Source organism: Zingiber officinale, chromosome 10B, assembly GCF_018446385.1.
Source record: "Zingiber officinale cultivar Zhangliang chromosome 10B, Zo_v1.1, whole genome shotgun sequence".
In the NCBI taxonomy this organism is placed as follows: Eukaryota; Viridiplantae; Streptophyta; class Magnoliopsida; order Zingiberales; family Zingiberaceae; genus Zingiber; species Zingiber officinale.
In genome coordinates this window covers 8,476,492-8,497,887 of record NC_056005.1, presented here as the reverse complement: position 1 = coordinate 8,497,887, position 21,396 = coordinate 8,476,492, and the positions used below count along the sequence as shown (strand labels likewise).

Genomic DNA, 21,396 nt, shown 5'->3' with positions numbered 1-21,396 from the left:
TTGACACTCCTAATGGTGGACAGAGGTTTTGAAACCTAAATCTCTCTTTATTTCTTTTTAATTTTTATTTTTGTTGTATCTAGGCCTGATATCTCCCATATAGGCCCACATGTGGGCCTGATATGGAGATATCAGGCCCAGTAACAAGAAAGGATATCAGGCCCAACATGGGCATGATATCTCTTCGTATCACGCCTAAAAGGAAAAAAAAAAAGAGAGATTTAGGGTTTTCAAAACCCACCACTAGGAGTGCCAAAATAATAATGGACACTATATTTTCACTCCTTGTAATTTTAGAAATTCATAGAAGCTGAAATGGGTGCGATCGGACTTTACAGATCGATCGATGGGTTTCGGTCAAATTGATGGGCTGAACTCGATGCCATTCATTCTATTTCTAAAATGCAGGAGTTCAAATATTATTTTGACTTTATATATGTTAACAGTAAAAATCAAAGAATCGGTAAAAAGCGCCACGTTAGACTCAATGACGTGGGCCGATATGGAATGATATCGGGCCCGTTGGGCTGATATGGAATGATATCAGGCCCGCGTTGGGCCTGATATGATTCTCAGGCCCAACGTGAGCTTTATGTCGATTCTTTGATTTTGCTTGTTAACATCTATAAAAGCCAAAATAAATAATGGACACCATATTTGAACTCCTTGCGATTTTAGAAATCATAGAAACTGAAATGGAGTCAATCGGACTCTGGGTCCATGGTGGGTTTTGGTGAAACCGATCGAAAGCTCGATTATCATTCGGTTCTATAATTCTAAATTACAAGGTGAAAATATGATGTCGTTATTATTTTGCACTCAATGGTGGACGGAGGTTTTGAAAACCTAAATCTCTCTTTATTTTTTTATTTTTTATTTTTTGTTGTATCTAGGCTGATATCTCCCATATCAGGCCCATGTGGGCCTGATATGGGAGATATCAGGCCCTGATATGAAGAGATATCGGGCCCAACGTGGCATGATATCTCTTCGTATCACGCCTAAACAAAAAAGGAAAAAAAAAGAGAGATTTAGGGTTTTCAAAACCTCTAGGAGTGCTAAAAATAATAATGGACATCATATTGTCACTCCTTGTAATTTTAGAAATTCATAGAAAATGAAATGGGTGCAATCGGAGCTTTCAGATCGATCGGTGAGTTTCGGTCAAAACCCACTAATGGACCTAGAGAGCTCCGATTGCACGGATTTCTAAAATTGCAAGGAGTTCAAATATAGTGTCCATTATTTATTTTGATTTTATAGATGTTAACAAGTAAAATCAAAGAATCGGCAAAAACCACATTGGGCACGATATGGACTCAATTGCACCAACGTGGATACGGAAATTCTCCACGTTGGGCTGATATGATTCCATATCAGGCTTTATGCCGATTCTTTGATTTTACTTGTTAACATATCTATAAAATTTAAATAAATAATGATACCATATTTGAACTCCTTGTAATTTTGAAATCCGAAGCGAAATGAGTGCAATCAGACTCTCGAGGTCCTTGATGGGTTTGGCAAACCCTCGATCGGCAAAGCTCGGTTGCCCATTTAAGTTCCTGTGGATTTCTAAAATTGCAAGGAGTCCAAATCTGGTGTCCATTATTTATTTTGGCTTCTTCAAATGTATTAAAATGTGATTAAAGATTGACTAATGTTATTCTATATTCTGCCGACAGAGGAGAGAGAGAAGTGAAGAAATATAATGAAAAAAAGAAAAACAATAGAAAAAGTCAAATTATTATGAGGGTAAAATAGGAAATGCTTTTAAAAAAGTATGTTCTTTGGTAAATACCAAAGTAGTGTACGTCTTTTGATAAATTCAGATTTTCAAGTGCGCCTTTTGGTAAATTGCCGTTGAAACTATCAATGATTATATCTGTAAAGAAAATCTTCTAATTAATTAATTTACTGAAATATTGATGGTCAGATAGTAATTTTTAGTTTTCGATAGGGGAAAAAAATGAAATTAAAAAAAAAATAAAATAGAAAAAAGGGGCGTTATAAAGTGACCGGACGGGATGTGAACTGTGAATGCCCGACGATGTGGATGCTTTACCGGATCGCGATGCACATCTTAACCTCGTCCTCCGCCTAGGAATACACAAAAATGGAGAATCGCCGCCGCGCCACCGGAAATAAGCGGCGGAGACGTCGCCATTCGCCCGCCTCTGACGAACGCAGGTCTGGCCTCCGTGACTCACTTCTCCGGTCTTCCCTCGACCGCACCAATCGAAATCAGCGGCGCCGGCCTCCCGCCTCTGACCGTACCAATCTAGCCGCGTTTCAATCCCTCGCCGCCGAGGACCTCTGGTCCGACTTGCCAGATTTGCTCCTCCTTTCCGTCCTCGACCGCCTCCCCTCCCTCCGCGACCTGTTCTTAGTTGCTTCCGTATGCCGATCCTGGCGCTCCGTCTTCCGCTCCTACTTCCCGTCCACCTCGTATGGCCGTCCGCCTCTCCTTATTCTCCCATGTGTCGAACCCGAAGCTTACCAGTGGATCGAACCTCCTCGATGCCGCCTGAGGTCTCCTTCCGGACCCTTTTCCAGCGGTCGCTCTATGGTCCCTTCGGAGACCCTCTGCCTGACCCTTCTTGGCTCTTCCTACGGTCAGCTCATCTTCCGCAACCGCCTTGGTGTTGTGGTGGCCGACGCATTCACCGGGGAGGAGCTCCGCCCGCCCACCCTCCCCAAGTCCCACCGCTTCTACTTCGGAGCCTTAACTGGTCCTCTTTCATCCCCAGGTTCCCATCTCCTTTTGTGCGACAAGCAGAGCCTATTCCTGTGGCAAGTGGGAAGCAGCAGCTGGAAAGAATGCTCCTTTGAACAGCATCATTTCTTCATAATTAGTGTCATGGCTTTCAAAGACAATATTTTTGTGTTGAGCAGTAGCGAAACACTATACTCTCTCCAGTTTTCCCCCTCTTTCGGCGTGAAAGAATTCACAGTGCGGTGGTGCGAGGAAAGCTCCAACTGGGCAGTGGCTTTTGGATCCAGCAGCCGGATGGTTGAGTGCGACGGCAAGCTCATGCTGATACGCATTGTTCCATCTGGGGAAGTAATAGATTTCTGTTTTGCCGTGTACTCCTTGGACTTCTCGGGGCAGCCGACATGGTCGAAGGTGGATAATTTGGGAGATTGGGCATTGTTCGTCGATATCAAGAGTAATTTTTCAATCTCTTGCGCCCATCCAGGCAGGTGGGGAGGAAGGAGCAACTGTATTTATAATGTCGACCGTGAGTTTGATCATTGGCATGAATTTCCATTGGATGCTCCGACTAGCAACATTGCCGAAGTAGAAAATCCGCTTGACTTCCATAATTTTAGCTTAATAAACTGGCCTTCTCCAATTTGGGTTTATCCAAGCATGTTATATTGAGACCTTCCATAGGTATGTAACTATCTCCTAGTATTGCACTTAAGACTAGAAAAACTTTTTATTGTTCAAGTATTTTGTTATTCTTGGCGATTTTTAGCAAGTTTTGGGTTTCATCACAGGTTGTTGTGATAATAAATAGTTCAATAGTAAAAATGAGTATGTTAAAATATTCATCTTTATATTGCTTGTAAACCAATGTAAAATATTTTGTTGAGGCTTCTAAGTTAAACCCATTACCAAACGGTTGATTCAGCTCAAGTAAAATTCAACAATAGATGACCTCATTTTCTCAGCTTTTCTATCAGACTGGGAATATGAAGAACCAATGATATTAAACCTTTGAAACTTTGCTTGGCTTCTGCTTAGAAAATCTTTGGATCTATAAACTATGTTATGGCTACTTGCTTTAGTAAATTCTTTTTTCTCTTGAGAGTTATTTAGGATAAGATGAGTATATGGTGTATATGTTTTCATCGATTCCACCACGCATGGATAGTGATTCTTGGTTTTCACAAATTTCTTCTGCTATTTTAATTTCTAGAATATCATATGATGAGCATACTGAGAGCATCCACAGTGAGAGCTCGTTGACGTGGACTTGGTGAAAAACCTCCCTCCCATAGTGGAGGGAGGTTTTTTGATTAAAACGTCGTCTTTTCATTTTTTTTTTTTTTTTTTAATAATTAAAAAAAATCAAAAAGCCTAGTAATTAAAGTCTGCTTCTTATTTCAATGAGAACAACCGTTGTATGCCGTTGAGCAACGACTAATTTTTAACCGTTGTTCAATAGTTATAATTAATTTTTTTTTAATTAATTTTTTTTATAAATACATGATCGATTTCATATTTTTCATTCTTCTCCTTATTATCTTTGCTTTCGATTTCTTTCCTCAATTCTCTTTATTTTCAACCACAAAAATATCTTGATTTATTTCAAATGACTCAAAATCCAGATCGATCTATGCTCCAGGAATTTTGGAGAAATGAATTGGCGGAAGATGCGAAGGATATAGATGAACGAAGAATGCTCCAACTATATGAGCAGCGACAAACGATACATCAAAGAGCTCAAAGTTCTTCCGGTAGAACACAGAGGAGAAGGTATTTGAATCGGAATCGTGAAGTTGGACATGCTCGTCTTTTCAATGATTACTTTTCTGATGATCCGATATATCCTGATGACATATTTCGACGTCGATTTCGAATGAAAAAAGAGTTATTCCTTCGTGATCCGGTGATAAGGAGGGGGGATCCTTGTCAACGGGGGGTCAACGACACGTGGAGGTCAAAGGTCAAGATAGTCAGCCCGGAGACCGGCCGACCGGACGAAGCAGGCCTACCGATAGGGCCCTGCAGGCCGACCGGCCGGGAATTCTCCGAACCGAATGGAAGACAACCTGACTAGGGGTCGTGTTTCCAATGCTCAAGGTAAAAAGGTTTCAATGGTCGAGCGGGCTCACCGTTCGGCCGGGGCACAAGGCTGGTAGGAGCAGTCTCAGCCGAGCATATGACCGATGCAGGAGTAATGTGCTTGCCGAGCGGTCGATCCGCTCGGCCCTGGAACAGACAAGGAGCGCAAGAGGACAAAGGAGACAGGAAATAACATCATCCTCGAGACACCTACCGCCGACAAGCAGCAGAGTTGGCGGTCGAGCCGTACACAGAATCGTACGGTGGAAGCTTCCACCGTCACATCCGGGATATGCTCGGACAATTGCGGAATGGCGCCAAAAGTACTTTTCTGACACAAGCTTGTTAAGGTATGTTTGGGAAAACGTGCACGCGTCGGAAAACGTGCCCGCGCTTCCCCGGGGTCCTATATAAAGACCCCAGACGTCGACGAAGGTATGCGCAACTATTTACTGTAGCCACGTTACTCTGCTTCGTTCGTTGCCTAACTTGAGCGTCGGAGGATCGTCGCCGGGAAACCCCTCCCGGCTCGGCTTCTTTGCAGGATTGTCGGAGAGCTACATCACCAGTCGGAGACAGCGGGGCGTGCCACGTCCCCAGCGTCCGTCGACTCAGCGCTCGGATAGGATTACTTCGTATAGTTGATGCCATGAAAAATCATTCCGAATATTTTCAATGGAAGGTCGATGCAGCGGGGAAAAATGGTTTGTCACCACTTCAGAAATGCACATCGGCTATTCGTCAATTGGCGTATGATGAGTATCTATGGATTGCTGAAACAACTGTCATCCAATGTTTATTCAACTTTTGTCGATGTGTAATTGAAGTGTTTGGAGCCCAATATTTAAGAAGACCTAATGCTGCTGATATCCAACACTTGCTTGAAATGCATGAGCAGAGACATGGTTTCCCTGGCATGTTGGGCAGTCTTGATTGTATGCATTGGCAATGGAAAAATTACCCCGTCGCTTGGAAAGGTTAGTTTATTCGAGGAGATCATGGCGTCCCAACAATTGTGCTCGAAGCCGTTGCATCTTCGGACTTGTGGATATGACATGCCTTTTTTAGGATTGCAGGGTCACGCAATGATATCAATGTGCTTAATGAATCACCGTTATTCAACGACGTCTTACAAGGGAATGCACCCGAAGTTAATTTCACGATTAATAATACACAATATACAAAATGATACTATCTGACCGATGGGATCTATCCAGAATGGGCTACTTTCGTCAAGAGTTTTCTATGTCCCCAGGATCCCAAAAGAAAAATATTTAAGGAACGATAGGAGGCTGCGAGAAAGGATGTCGAGAGGGCATTTGGGGTGCTCCAATCACGATGGGCAATGATAAAAGGTTCAGGACGATTTTGGTACAAGAATAATTTAAAGGACATCATGTATACCTGTATTATTTTGCACAACATGATTATTGAGAATGAGGGAGATGCAGTAGTCAATTGGTCAGACGATGAAGGAGATTCTTAATCACAAATATTTCAAGGCTCCACTCAAGAATTCCAAACATATATCCGTAGAAATTACCAGCTACGTGATAATCAGCTACATCATCAACTTCGAGCCGACTTAGTTGAGTATATCTGGGCACGCTATAATTGTAATCAGTGAAAAAATAATTTATTAATTGCGATATATATATTGTGATATTTATGTAATTTTTTTAATTATGAAAGTTATTTTATGTTGGTAATTTATGAATTTAAATTTTATTAAAATTTAATTATATAAAATGTAAATATGAAGAAGAGATAATGAAATATATATAATGAAAAGTGTGAGACCCATGAAGAAGTTGTTGAGAGGTTTTTTGATAATGAAAAGAGGTATGGAGTTTTTAACTTTTGATGTGATGCAGATGTGACAACGAAAGAGCTCACAGTGGGTTTTAATCACTGTGGATGCTCTGATTACTTAGTGTACTTGTGTCGAGCGAAGCCTGAAGGATTACAGCAGTTGGAAAGCCTCTGGTGTCTCCATGCAGAAGATGTAGTTTATAGTTCTTTGTAGTACGGACAATAATTTTGCTAGAGCACTCTTTCGTGGCCGCCCCAAAGCATTTGGAAGAGAGATAAATTTGTGCCAATTAACACATGTGATCGTGTCCGAGTGTTAAGTCGATGGACACTGGGGACATAGCGCTCCTGTTGACTGATCGAAGACCCTAAAGACGTAGATCCTTTGCCGCCGTGAACTTACAAACACAATGTCGAGCCGGGGAGGGGTTCCCCGACGATTAGGGGTGTTCATTTGGTTCGGTTCGGATTATTTGGGTTATTCGGTTCGGGCTATTTGGATTTTATAATTTTCTAAATCCAACCAAGAATCAAACCGAATTAGCTATAAACCAAACCGAATTACCCGAAACTAATTCGGATTATTCGGTTCGGGTACCAATTAACTCAATTTTCTTTTCATTTCAAATTTTCAATCTTCTTCAAATAAATAAACTTTTAATAATTTATATTTATAAATAAATAAGCTCCAAATTTAATAAAATAGTTTCATTCAATATAAGAAAAAAAAACTTACACATTCCAAAGATTATATAAAAAAATTAAAAAATATATATTAATTTCTTATTCGGGTTTCGGGTGGGTTATTCGGATGGGGAGTTAAATTCAAAACTAAACCATTAACCCAATTAACATTTCGGATCAGTTCATTCAACCGATCTGAATTTCATTTAACCAAATCAAATAATCCGAATATTATTTGGATCAGGCGAGTTAATGGATTGACCCGAATAATGAACACCCCGATCGACGATGACCCTCAGACGCTCAAGTCAAATCTCCGGCAGAAAGAAAGAAGTTGCGAAGACGCGAGAACTGTAGTACAGTAAGGATCTCCACATACCTTCGTCGAAGTCTGGGGGTCCTTATATAGAGCTCCCCAGAGGCGCGTGCACGTTCCTAGAGGCGCGTGCACGCTCCTCCAAACATACCTGGAATGGATGTGTCAGGAAAGCATGCCCGATATCCTACCTTAATAACACGAGCATATTTCTGACATGACAGTGGAAGTTTTCACTGTACGATTCTCTGTTCGACCAGGTCGCTGGCCATGCCTCTTGTTGGCGACATTGGTTCCTAGGAAGATCTCGCCACCTGCTCCCTCTGTCTTTTACCAGGCCGAGCGGAAGAACCGCTCGACTAGCGCTTTTCCCGGGCCGAGCGGAGGCCCGTCGGTTGACGACCTTCAGGTGGATGCCCGCTCGGCCGAATGCCGTGGCTACTGTAGGCCGAGCGGGATGACCACTCGGCCTCCGTTTCTTCCTGCTTTGCCTTATGAGTATCGGAAACTCGGCGTCAGGCCGAGCTGTCGAGTCGGCTAATCCTTCTGCTGATCAGGAAGGTAACCCCCGCTCGGGTCGAACGTCTGCCGAGTGTTGACCATTTTGACCTTCTGCCGGATGTTGACCACTTTGACCTTCTGCCAGGCGGGCCTCTTCCTCTTACCACCGGATCATATGTCTTCTCTTCAAGTCTAGTCGAAGGAGACTGAAAGTCCGACTGACTGGACAAATAGTCTGGCGAGTGGTTGGCGGGATTCGACGTCTTTTAAAATATAGCTCAAGAAATACACCGGCTGCTCCTCGCCGTTCGGCCTTACAAGGGCCGAGCCGACCGCGTGCTCGGTCGAAGATAGATAGATCCTGAAAGACTCTCCGACGATTGGCTTGGCTAGTACCGGTAGTGAATTGAGATAGGCTTTGAGCTCTTCGAACGCCCGATCGCTCTCCTCATCCCACTGGAACTTGGTGGCTCGACGCAAGATCTTGAAGAAAGGTAGACTCTGGTCGACCGTCTTGGAGATGAATCGGGATAAGACCGTTATCCGACCGGTGAGACGTTGAACTTCCTTCAAATTCCTTGGGGGTGGCAAATCTTGTAGTGCTTTTACTTTGCTAGGGTTCGCCTCGATAGTCTGCTCGGTAACTATATAGTCCAAAAATTTCTCACTCTTCGCGCCGAACAGACACTTGCCCGAGTACGCTCGGAGTGTTCGACAGGTTTCTTTCATGTCTGCATAGAGGTCAGTAGCTCGGAGGGATTTAATGAGTATGTCATCGACGTATACCTCCATATTCCATCCAATCTGCTGTCAGAAGACTTTGTTCATGAGTCGTTGGTACGTGGCCCTGACGTTCTTTAAGCCGAACGACATTACGTTGTAGCAATAGGTGTCGTCCGCCGTGACGAAGCTCACCTTCTCCTAATCTTTTCGGGCGAGCGACACCTGATGGTATCCTTGGTATGCATCTAGCATGCATATCAGCTCGCACCTAGCAGTCGAGTCCACCATCTGATCGATTCTGGGTAGGGGATAGAAGTCCTTCGGGCATGCTTTATTCAGGTCCCGAAAGTCGATGCAGACCCTCCACTTGTTGTTCGGCTTGGAGACGAGTACTACGTTCGCTAGCCAGCTCGGGAACTGGACCTCCCGTATGTGGCCGGGTTCCAACAGTTTCTCGACCTCCATTCGGATAATCTGATTCTGCTCGGCGTTAAAATCTCTCTTTTTTTGCTTTACTGACCGGGCGTCTGATCAGACATGAAACTCATGCCGCGCGACGCTAGGGGAGATGCCGGGCAGCTCGTGTGTTGACCACGCGAAGATATCATGGTTCTGCTGGAGGCAGCTGATCAGCTCGACTTTCTGATCGGCTTCCAGATCAGATGCTATGAAAGTCGTCGCCTCTGGTCGGCTAGGATGTATCTGCACTTCCTTCTTTTCTTCATAAACTAAGGTAGGGGGTTTCTCGGTTATAGCGTTTACCTCGATCCGAGAGGCCTTTCAGGCAGACTTAGCCTCCGCCTTTACCATTTTGACGTAGCAGCGCCGCACAGCCAGCTGATCCCCTTTGACTTCTCCGACGCAATCTTCAACCGGGAATTTGATTTTCTGGCAAAATGTTAAGACAATTGCTCGGAACTCATTAAGGGCTGGTCGACCCAATATGACGTTGTAAGCGGACGGAGCGTCTACAACGATGAAGGTATTCGTCCTTGTTCTTCGGAGTGGCTCTTCTTCGAGGGATATGGCTAACTTTATCTGACCGATCGGCTGGACCTCATTACCGGTAAACTTGTACAGCGGAGTCGTCATCGGCAGCAGCTCGGTCCGGTTTATCTGGAGTTGGTCGAACGCCTTCTTGAAAATGATGCTGACCGAACTCCCTGTATCAATGAATATGCAGTGGATTGTGTAGTTAGCAATTACCGCTCGGATAATGAGGGTGTCGTCGTGTGGTACTTCGATTCCCTCTAAATTTCTGGGATCGAAGCTGATCTCTGGTTCGCTCGCCTTTTCTTGGCTGCAGCCTACCGCGTGGATTTCCAGACGCCGCGCGTACGTCTTGCGAGCTCGGTTGGAGTCATTGCTAGTCGGCCCACCAGCGATGATGTTGATCTTTCCCCGAACGACATTGTTTATGTTCTCCTCCTCCCGAGTGGAGTGCCCGACTTGTCCACGCGAAGATGGGGCGCGGTCATCTTGACGCTGATGCCGCCGCTCGGGTGACCGCCTGATCTCCCCTCGTCGTTTGGTGCTCGGCCGCCTATATCGCAGTTCGGGGGAAGGCGATCGGCGGCGATAACCCATGGGAGTTGGCTGAGCGACTGCGGGGACTCCGCGACAGTCTCGTGTGTTGTGGGTGGCGGATTGATGGAAGGTACAGAACATAGGAGTCCATACCTTTCCCTTAGACCTTGGTCGTTCGGCCGTCACGTGTTGGACGGCGTGTGGTCTTGCTTCCTGATGTGGTCGTACCACATCGGCTCGGGACCCTCTTGGAGGTTGATGGTTGTTTGGTGGCCTCCACTCGACTTGCATAGCAGGTTCCGATGGCGCTTCTTTCCTTCGGGCCGCCTGACCTTCTTCCACGTTGATATACTCGTTGACCTTCTTTAGCATATGATCATAATCGCGGGGCGGCTTCCTGACGAGCGAGCAAAAGAAGTCCCCATCAACGAGCCCTTGGGTGAAGGCGTGCATCATTGTTTCGGAGGAGACCGTGGGGATGTCCATGGTCACCTGGTTAAAACGCTGAATGTAGGCCCGAAGAGTCTCTCTCGGCCCTTGCTTCATAGAGAACAGACTAACGCTGGTCTTCTGATAGCGCCTGCTACTCGCGAAGTGGTGGAGGAAGGCTGTCTTGAAGTCCTTGAAGCTTCGAATCTACCCGTCCGGCAACCTTCGAAACCAACGTTGCGCCGAACCGAATAAGGTGGTGAGGAAGACTCGACATTTAACTCCATCCGTGTATTGATGAAGGGTTGCCGCGTTGTCGAACTTGCCAAGGTGGTCGTCTGAGTCAGTCGACCCATTGTACTCGCCGATCGCCAAGGGTGCGTAATGCCTTGGCAAAGGATCCTATAGAATTGCTTCGGAGAATTGACGGTTGATCCGCTCGGGTGATGAGTCAGCTCGGGGCGCTTTGCCCTTCCTTGCATCCCGAGCAGGAGCTTTGTCTGAGGAAAACCGGTCTCTATTTGCTTGCGCAATCTCAGAGGGCGTCTGGAACAAGGCCCGGTGAAATGGGATCGGCGCGGGGAGTGCCTCTACTTGCATACCGGTCGGACCTTTGTTTTGACCCCATATAGAGAGCTGTTCCGGACGGTCGTCGTGCGCCGCTCGGCTTCCAGATGCTGAAGTTGCTCGTTGCACCAGTCGCTCGGCTAACGTCTTCTGTTGCTGCTCTATCATCTTGGCCGCTCGCGCCTGCATGAGCGCGGAAGTAGAGAAGACGCGAGAACTGTGGCTACAATAAGAATCTCCACATACCTCTGTCAAAGTCTAGGGGTCCTTATATAGGGCTCCCCAAAGGCACGTGCACGCTCCCCGAGACGTGCACGCTCCTCCAAGCATACCTGGAATGGATGTGTCAGGAAAGCACGCCCGACACCCTACCTTAATAGCACGAGCATATCTTTGACGTGACAGTGGAAGTTTCCACCGTACGATTTTCTGTTCGATCAGGCCGTTGGTCATGCCTCTTGTCAGCGACACTGGTTCCTAAAAAGATCTCGCCACCTGCTCCCTCTGCCTTTTACCAAGCCGAGCAATGGAACCGCTCGACTAGCACTTTTCCCGGGCCGAGCGAAGGCCCGTCGACTGACAGCCTTCAAGCGGATGCCCGCTTGGCCGAATTTCATCCCGCTCGACCTCCGTTTCTTCCTGCTTTGCCTTATGAACGTCGAAAACTCGACGTCAGGCCAAGCTATCGAGATGTCGGGTCGACTAATCCTTTTGCTGATCAAGAAGGTAACCCCCACCTGGGTCGAACGTCTACCGAGTGTTGACCACTTTGACCTTTTATCGAGTGTTGACCACTTTGACCTTCTGCCGGACAAACCCCTCCTCTTACCACCGGATCACATGTTTGGCAGAACAAACCCCTCCTCTTATCACCGGATCACATGTTTTAGGGAGAGTTCGTTTTTTTTACTGGCTCAAAATGTTACCGATAGTCAGCACATTGTCATGCTCTTGTTGGACCATGTGGATGATATAGTTGCATGTTAATCCTTCCTCGTATCCAGTTTTATATCCTGGCTTCTATCTGTTGCTCAAATATTAAGTTCTTGGTTGGAACTGAGTTCTGACAGGATATTTGACAGAGATCTTGTAACGCCCCGGTCCGGGTGGGCCCCATCCGGACCGAACCAGGAACGACACCAGAATTGTCTATCGATTTAATGTCTAGCTCCACAAACCACCGGAGGTCCTTTCAGCGTGTTTTGTCCTCACTCGCATGCACCCTAGAAAACTTCCCAGGAAGTCACCCATCCTCAGATTTCTCCAAGCCAAGCACGCTTAACTTTGGAGTTTTTAAGTTTGGGCTTCCGAAAAGGAAGGTGCACCTTGGTGATATGGATAGTATCATCTAACCTTTTAAGTCATACTTAACCAGAATCTCAGAACCGGGGTATTACAATCACCCCCACTTAAAGACACAACATCCTCGTTGTGTAACCATAAATCACACCACAAACAAATCCCAGAATCTCCCTCGCTAGGTGGTGCCCTGGGTGCTCCTGCCACAGGCACACTCACGGTCGCAAGGTCGCTCTGATACCATCTGTAACGCCCCGGCCCAGGCGGGCCCCACCCGAACCGAACCAGGAACGGCACCAGAATTGCCTATCGATTTAATGTCTAACTCCACAAACCACCGGAGGTCCTTTCAGTGTGTTTTGTCCTCACTCGCATACACCCTGGAAAACTTCCCAGGAGGTCACCCATCCTCAGATTTCTCCAAGCCAAGTACGCTTAACTTTAGAGTTCTTAAATTTGGGCTTCCGAAAAGAAAGGTGCACCTTTGTGATATGGATAGTATCATCTAACCTTTTAAGTCATACTTAACCAGAATCTCAGAACCGGAGTATTACAGATCTAGTTTTTGCTTTTGCAAACCAAATAATTGGAAACAAGATACGGGCACGGATAAGTAGAAACAAAATTCTGAATACAATTGACTTTCCAACTTATTGGACCAATCCATTCGATTCCCTACCAGATGAAACTTTGGCCGCAGATGAATATAAGCATTTGCCCGGACTTGCAGGCAGCAACATAAGATGTTGGCATGATCATCACTTACGGTTTAATTAGTAGCCATAACCTGCAACAAGCAAAAGTGTAAACATCACACCAAATCATCAGGGGAAACACTGATGCGTTCTTAGTTTTGTTGTGTTTGGAGTACCTGAGTTATCCATAGGGTTTCCTACAGGCACAGGCTCAGGCTCCTTGATGTCAACGACCACAACGTCTGAAGTGAGAAAAGTCTTAGCTACTGAAGCAGCATGCTCCAAGCAACACCTCACCACCTGTTTCATGGAGAAGAGCTTGTGTAGGTACGATAGGCACAATGACGAACAAGTTACAGTTAAGGATGTGAATGTAGAAGTAATCGAAACACACAAACCTTGGTGGGGTCGATTATACCCGCAGCCATCAAATCCTCGTATATGCCAGTGGCAGCATTATAACCGACTTTGTAGTTTTCGTTGGACAAAACCTAAGGCAATTACCAGACATTATTGTTGCATACCTGAATTACATTTTATTGAACCGCGCATGTGATAGATCCAATACCTTCTCAGTGACCACACTTCCATTGACACCGGCATTTTTAGCAATCAACTTCAGCGGGTAGCTCAAAGCCCTCTTGACGATGTCTGCTCCAACCTGTGGAAGTTGCAACAAAATGAAATAGTTGATAAAGATCGGTTGGTTATGCAAACGCACATGATCACATGGATAAGTTTCTTAATGCAGGAGGAATGCTGTTAACCTTCTGCTCATCATTTTCGAGAGTCGCTTTGATGGCATCAACTTTCAAAGATAGCCGCAATAGAGCACAACCACCGCCAACCACAATACCTTCCTCAACAGCAGCCTGAACATGTGGCATGTGAAATGGGTTGTTGAATAAAACACAATTTGAAACATATAATATATTATGATTTAAAATGGGATAGTAGTTGAAAGCTAGCAAAATGACCTTTGTAGCATTAAGAGCATCTTCAACTCTCAGCTTTTTCTCTTTTAGTTCAGTTTCGGTTTGTGCTCCAACCTGCAAAAGTTTGAAATGAAAGAGAACATTAACAACACCTAACGGCAGAAACAAGAAACTAATAAGACCTTGAAAGCACAAAATAATTGCTTTGGTCTACCTGAATAACAGCGACACCACCAGAAAGCTTTGCTATTCTCTCGTTAAGTTTTTCCTTATCATATTCTTGCTCTGAAGCCTAGACATACATAATGAACTTTACTAAGATTTTTTTCCAAAGCAATTAATTAAAGCAAATAATATCTTATCACGGAATACAACCTCGATTAGATTCCTGATCTGTGCTACTCTTTTATTTACTTCCTCCTGAGTACTACCGTCACCAACTATGGTGGTTGAATCTTTTGTAAGTACAACCTTGGCCGCAGTACCCAAGATATCTTTGTCAGCTTTATCCAGGGAAAGGCCAACCTCTTCTCTGATCACGGTAGCTGCACAAACAAAATGAGATAGAATCTTAAGAAGAATAAATTAACAAGTAATATAGAGAATATATCTTAATGAATCGGTATGAAATAGATAATCTACCTCCTGTCAGTATTGCAATGTCATCCAGGTACTGACTTTTGCGCTCCCCAAAACCAGGGGCTTTAAGTGCAGCAATCTTTAATGCCCCTCTTAATTTATTCACAACAAGAGTTGCTAGAGCTTCTTGTTCAATATCTTCGGCAATTATGACTACTGGGTACCCACCTCTTATAGCATCTTCCAAAACATTGATAAGATCTCTTGCGTTGGTGATCTTCTTGTCAACAAGAAGCAACTATAAAACAATCAAATATGAATTAATACAAGCTTACAGTTGTACATGAAACCTATAAAAGAAACCTCTGATGTCAAGAAAAAAAGGGTGCACTCGTGATAGGATTAAACCTTGCAATTCTCATATTCAGCAGTCATCTTTTCACTGTCTGTAACAAAGTATGGGGAAATGTATCCACGATCAAATTGCATTCCTTCAACAACATAAAGATTGTTTTCAGCACTTTTCCCTTCTTCAAGGGTAACCACACCCTTCCTTCCAACCTTGTTCATTGCTTCGGCTATCATATTTCCTATTTCATTATTGTTACCAGCACTAACTGCAGCAACATCTGCAAGTTCACTGTCTTCAACCTGCAACACACAATACCAACCTCAAATTCTAATCAGCCAGACTTGACATTAGTTAGATGAGTAATGTAATCTGACAAAAAGCTCAGCCTACCTCCTTAGACATTTTCTTAAGTTCACCAACTAATGCTTTGGCAGTTTTTTCAATACCACGGGTAATCTGAACAGGATTTGCACCAGCTGCAACTACCTACATGAGAATCTACCCTATAGTAAGGGGGTAATTTGACTATCTGCCATAAAAAAACGTTGATTTGGATAGTGTACCTTAACACCTTCTGCAATCATGCCTTGAGCAAGAACAACAGATGTAGTAGTTCCATCCCCAGCCAAATCATTGGTCTTAGCAGCAGCTTGTCTGACTAGTTTGGCACCAATGTTCTCAACAGGATCCTCTAGTTCAACCTATCACATGTTAAAAGTTACAAAGGTTCAATATTGCATGAATAAACAGAGGGCTATCTAAAGAGGAGTAAAGCTCCACATATTAATTTATTTTACAATTGAAGAAGGAAAAAAGGAAGTCTTCAATTTGTGAATCTTGACAACTAGAATGTCTACGAACAATAAGTTTTCTGAAAGCATATAAATGGGGTATTTGGCCAGGCCTCCGCACAACACAAATGCAATACATATTTTAAAAACAACAAAAATATCACATTAAACAATTTCAATCATGCGTTCAAATATATACTTGCATTTACTGAATAGATACCAAATTAAACAACTTAAAAAATCAACATAAAAATCAATAAATAAACACATCTATCATTTCACATTTTGAATTAAGCATCCCAAAAAATTTATAAATTCCAAATAGAATGTATTACAAATCAGCTTAATTTTATCCATACAATGTTGCATGTTAACCAACCTAACCAATCCATATAAAAGAAAACCTAAAATTATCACCTAAACAATCAATGAATGTTATTTTTTCTATTTAAGTATAAATTGATCTAATCAAATCAATATTGAAATTGAAATGACTTGACACCATGACAAAGCAAAGATTGATTAAGCTCATATATTCCTTTCCCAGCCAATAAACAGATACAATAAAATTCCTCCTTGAATAAACCTGGCAGGCAGCAGCCACTTTCCAGAACAATGATGAAATAACTACCAGCGTAAGATGTTAGTTGTGATATAGCCATTTATAGTGTTCAATGGAGGTAAAACATCTACGTGGACTTTGCATAGTTGGATCATTGTTTGTTCGTTGCTATTGTTCATATTCCTAGTAAGAGGAAAAGAATATAAAAACAGTTGAAAGGACAATCATCAAGGAGATAGCTAGCATACTTTTTTAGCAATATTGCTAATGCATATAGTATGGTTAGCGTTTCATTCCATGCTGCCTATGCAAGCTCAAGTAGCCGTAATCATGTATATCAAACAAAAATGGAACATATCATGATGACTCAAGCATGAGAAAAAGGAAACACCAAATTGCCTACCTCTTTTGCTACTGTAACCCCATCATTCACAATCTTAGGTGATCCATACTTGCTTTCCAAGACAACATTTCTTCCCTTTGGACCGAGTGTAACCCCAACAAGATCAGCAAGCTTGTTGACACCATTCTGACGACACCCAAAATGGATTTTATGTAATAGACAAGGAAAAAAGATATATCTACAACATAATAAAACACATATGTGGTAAATATTTACAGTTAACAAAGCATACTTGTAGTTTTTTGATGGCTGAGCCATCTTTATTGAAGTATAACTCCTTGGCCATAGCATTAATCATACAGTTCCCTTTCCTTCGGCGACTGAAGCTCAACTTGTTGTTGCTGATGTTTAAACTAGGTGACATAGAAGCAAGAGAAGAAAGCTTCTGCCTAGAAGCTAGCATCTTATTGTCTGTTGTGGAACTAGGAGAAGCAACCGCTCCAAAAGTAGACATTGTGTAGAAAGTTGAAGCCATGGACTGCTGATGAGAAACATAAATATTTCATAACCAAACAAAAAGTAAACTTAGATTCACAACTACACACATATAGCGAGAGAAAGAAGTAAAATGGAAGATTTCTAGTAGAAGATCGTATTAATTGAATAATATGTTTTAATTTAACTAATTTTAGATGGCAATACTCATTGGATTTCCATAAGACACTAATTAGGCAAGCAGTGTTTCCAAATCATAAGTTTTGACAGTCCGCTTTCCAAGTACATGTGATCAATTTGCCACGATAAGGTCCGTAACAACACCAAACACTTCAAAACGCCGTGACAAAAGACTCGTGCACAAAAAATGCAATTGTGTTCTGCAAAGCACGAGAAGGTAAAAGGATCCCACCAAGTCCTCTTCGAACTCTGACGGGCTTACCGACGGGCCAAATTTCTGGAAGACGCGAGTTAAATTTGCATGGAAAAGCAAGCCCTGTACCTCGTAGACGAAAAATACCTAGAACACAAGCGGAATCGACCGAAACGACATACAAATTTAGGCAGGAATCTCACCTCGGACGGAAAGTCGAAACTAGGTCTTCGTTGGACTCCGGCGTACAGGCCTTGCTTTGTGAGAAAGCTCTGCAGACGAAAGATAGAAGTGGAGGCGGATGAGGTTTTATGGCAGAAGGGCTTTCCTTTCGGCTCGACAAGAGTCGCAAATCTCAGCCGTTAGATCCGGAGTGGAAACTCCGTGGAACCATCTAGAATTGACCGAACGGAGAACAGTTGCCACGTAACGCCGATTGTGATATATATATTTATATCGGGGTTTGCATCCCGTTTTAGGCTTTCCGTAGGCTTCGTGTCTCTTTCGCCCACACATCGGCCATGGCTTCCTTCCTTTTGCGCCGATCCAAATCCCTACCTCTCCATCGCTTCCTCCTCCGACCGGCGGCATTGAGCGAGTCCTTCGCTTCCGAACAGTGCCGCCGTGGTCTCATCTGCGTTGCTTCCCGCCCGTTGTCTGGTCCTGGATCCGCTGATCTCAGACCGGATCGCGCCGCACAAGCTTCTCCTGGACTCGCCCCGCCTAAGGTGATCGGCTGCCTTGGATCAGGAAAAGTAAACCTTATTCTTCCCTTGCCCTTTGTGGCGTCCATTTGAGTTTGCCAGTTGTACGTTTGCATCTCGTCCAGTTGAGATCAATATATGATCGATTCGTTTGCTTTCCGTATGTTGATCTGAATATTTTGCCACCCCTTTCTTAATCTTTCCTATCCTGGCGACTCCACTGAGCCTGAAATTTTATTTTTTAGCTGCATCTATATGTCTTCTTTCCGAGCTTGTAGTTGGATGCTCATTCGCCACCAGTAGCTTCTTCGAACCAAATTCAGTCTCCCTCTTAACTGAGTGGTAGATAGCGATACCTTTAATGGATCATACCTAACTGCATATTGATGTCATCTTATCCTCATGTCATTACCCTAACCCTTTCCCCTCTAAGCTAAGTCAGTGAATTTGAATTAATAGGCTTCATCATTTACCTCGGAGCTTTTGGAGTTGATTTTCTTGCTTATGCAAGTCGGTGATTTCCCTGATGGTTTAAGAGTGTCCTTTACGGGAAATTCTCTCTGCAACTTCTCTTATGAGAATGGAAGAATTGAAAGCCGCTAAAACAGTTATTTGAAGGCTCTTTTTTAAGCTAGGTATGTATCATAAGCTATGGTTAGGGGGTTACGTATCCATTGCTTGTGGAATTTGTCTCTCTGCTAGAAAAGCCTCTATTGATAACTTTTACATGTTGTAGAAGCTACTCGGTAGCTTCTACATATTTTAACAGATACTCGGCAGTTGCTACAACTATGATGGGTCAAAGGGCTATTTTCAGGATAAAATCATTGAAAGGGCGCCCATTTGATATTTTTTTTTAAAAAAAAAAAGGGGCACCCGTTTGATGGTTCTCTTAATTTGGGGTGCCCTTTTGATTTTTGCCCTTGGATTTTCAAATTTAGAATTTAATAATGTAAAATCTGAAAAGTTGATTATGTTATCTATCAGAGTTACACCTAGTATTTTTTATTTTATCTTCTCTAGTAATATGCATTCATCTTATTTTCAATGAAAAATTATTCTAAACTCCGTGATGGAGGGAGTAGTGAGCTATGAGTATGCAAAATGAAGTGGAGGAACATTGAAGAAGGGTAGAGGAAGAATGGTGGAGTGTGGTTTCTTCACTCTGTTTTGTCAAGTTTAGTGGAAAGACAGAAGCCAAAAGAAGTGACTGCTTTCCACAGATTAGCTTTTTGATTATTTGTTAGAAAATATCTAGTGTTTTAAAATGTGTTCCATGTTGCATATGGGATGCTTGACCATATTGCATGTGTTCCCATAGTTTTATCTTAGGTTACTTGTAAAAACAAAGTTACTACGTTTAACTGTACTTGATAACTTTATATAGTTAGGAAGGAACTAAACAAGAAGAACATGAACACATCTAGATATTGTAAAAAACAGAGAAATGTGTAGGAATGATCATTTGATATTTTTAGAAAAAAAAAATCAACAAATCAAATGTAAAAAAGAACAGATAAGTGAAAAGGAATTATTAATATTATATTTTAGAACAAACAATTTTTTTCTTTACTTAATCTTTATGTATGCTCTAATTTAAAACTTAAATAATATATTTTTCACTAAACAATATACATCATAAATATTATTAATGATAAATTTAATAATTATAACGAAATACTCTCCATATAGGTTATTGTTGGAACAGTGATTTTTTTTATTGTTTGTTTAGAAAAATAAGAAAGTTTCTGGGACTTTGTTCTATTTCTTTTTTAATTAGCTGACTCTTGTCACCTTAAGTTCTCGATCTTTACCTTCACCTCTCTTGATAAATTTTTTTTCCAATTGCACCAAAAGATTTTTTTGTTTGACGTTTGTTTCATTGTTCTAAAGCTTGTCAGAACCTTGTTGAATTATTTTAGTTAGAACTTCTCTATAATCACCAATTTGAATGGTTGTTGTTTATTATCATAATCCAGATTTCTGTCTATGGCAAGATTCTCCCAAATTGCACTTTTAGTTCACTATGGTATGATCCATCATTGTTGGCTCGTTCCTTGCACACGAAAGCAGATGTTGGAGAAATGAACACTCAAGGGAACAATTTGAACTCTCAAGAGAAGAATGATATAGATTCAAAGGTGCTTGCTTTCAGTCCACTTGAGGGCACCCTTGCACATGGAAGGAATAGTGAATTAGTTCATGAAAGATTGAAGCTAAAGAGCATGGAGCTCTCCATAAAGACTACATATGCACTTATACCACTATTGCTACTTGTATCAAAATCAAAGTTAACTACCTCGCTGCTCATCTTGTGCACATACTGGCAAATATATGGATTTTACAAGGAGATCTTTCTGGATTACGTTCACCATGAAGTTACAAGGAAATGGGTCTTGATATATTTCAAGCTGCTGCTGCTCATTTTGGCCAAGGACACCATCCTTGCTTTCGATCTAGTATGATGGCCAATCCTATGATTTTCTCAACCAAGTATTGTTTCTCGCAATTCCCTTTTTTGTTAAGTGTGGTTTGTGAAGGCATTCGGAGGTTAATGCTCGACAAATTTATAATTAATTACCTGATGAGTACTCAATTTTCATGGCGTTGTGGTGTCAGATGGTAGCCTTTTAATAAATTCGCAGTTGAATCCAGTTTTGTTACGCTTGCCTAACTAGTGTAATTGAGCTCATCATGTGATCAATTGAATCTATATACGATTGTTTATATTGGCTGGTTGCCTTGTGTTTTACCAGAAGTATCTGTATTAGTACCTTTGACAGATAAAACCTTTGTTTTCAATTCTCGGTTATGATCTACAAAATCTTCATCTAATTGAAATTTTAAGGGATCACACGAAGCATTACAAGAAAAATGTACATCCATCGAACCTCTTGGAAGCTGATATCATAGT

General features: G+C 42.7%; 3 protein-coding genes across 5 annotated transcripts; 2 read left to right on the top strand and 1 right to left on the bottom strand.

Annotated features, from left to right (window-relative positions):
• The first annotated feature begins 2,116 nt into the window (after positions 1-2,116).
• Positions 2,117-3,479, top strand: LOC122028919. The gene has a single exon (XM_042587894.1). It carries the CDS (start codon positions 2,117-2,119, stop codon positions 3,383-3,385), a length of 1,269 nt encoding a protein of 422 aa, XP_042443828.1. The 3' UTR covers positions 3,386-3,479.
• Positions 3,480-13,152: 9,673 nt separating this feature from the next.
• LOC122029444 (ruBisCO large subunit-binding protein subunit beta, chloroplastic-like) lies at positions 13,153-18,113 on the bottom strand. 2 transcript variants are annotated; one of them, XM_042588426.1, is made up of 15 exons: positions 17,982-18,113; positions 17,203-17,448; positions 16,971-17,096; positions 15,778-15,915; positions 15,605-15,700; positions 15,271-15,513; positions 14,926-15,160; positions 14,659-14,828; positions 14,498-14,575; positions 14,326-14,397; positions 14,116-14,220; positions 13,917-14,009; positions 13,747-13,839; positions 13,525-13,648; positions 13,153-13,440 (listed from the first exon to the last, which is right to left on the bottom strand). In XM_042588426.1, the coding sequence occupies exons 2-15, from the start codon at positions 17,443-17,445 to the stop codon at positions 13,427-13,429; spliced, it is 1,830 nt and encodes a 609-aa protein (XP_042444360.1). In that variant the 5' UTR covers positions 17,446-17,448; positions 17,982-18,113; the 3' UTR covers positions 13,153-13,426. The 2 variants fall into 2 exon arrangements, with proteins under 2 accessions (XP_042444360.1, XP_042444362.1); XM_042588428.1 differs by having other exon boundaries at positions 17,203-17,451; positions 17,982-18,078.
• Positions 18,114-18,261: 148 nt separating this feature from the next.
• LOC122028818 (succinate dehydrogenase subunit 4, mitochondrial-like) lies at positions 18,262-21,145 on the top strand. 2 transcript variants are annotated; one of them, XM_042587748.1, is made up of 2 exons: positions 18,262-18,506; positions 20,462-21,145. In XM_042587748.1, exons 1-2 carry the CDS (start codon positions 18,300-18,302, stop codon positions 20,945-20,947), a joined length of 693 nt encoding a protein of 230 aa, XP_042443682.1. In that variant the 5' UTR covers positions 18,262-18,299; the 3' UTR covers positions 20,948-21,145. The 2 variants fall into 2 exon arrangements, with proteins under 2 accessions (XP_042443682.1, XP_042443681.1); XM_042587747.1 differs by having other exon boundaries at positions 18,262-18,533.
• The last annotated feature ends 251 nt before the right edge of the window (positions 21,146-21,396 follow it).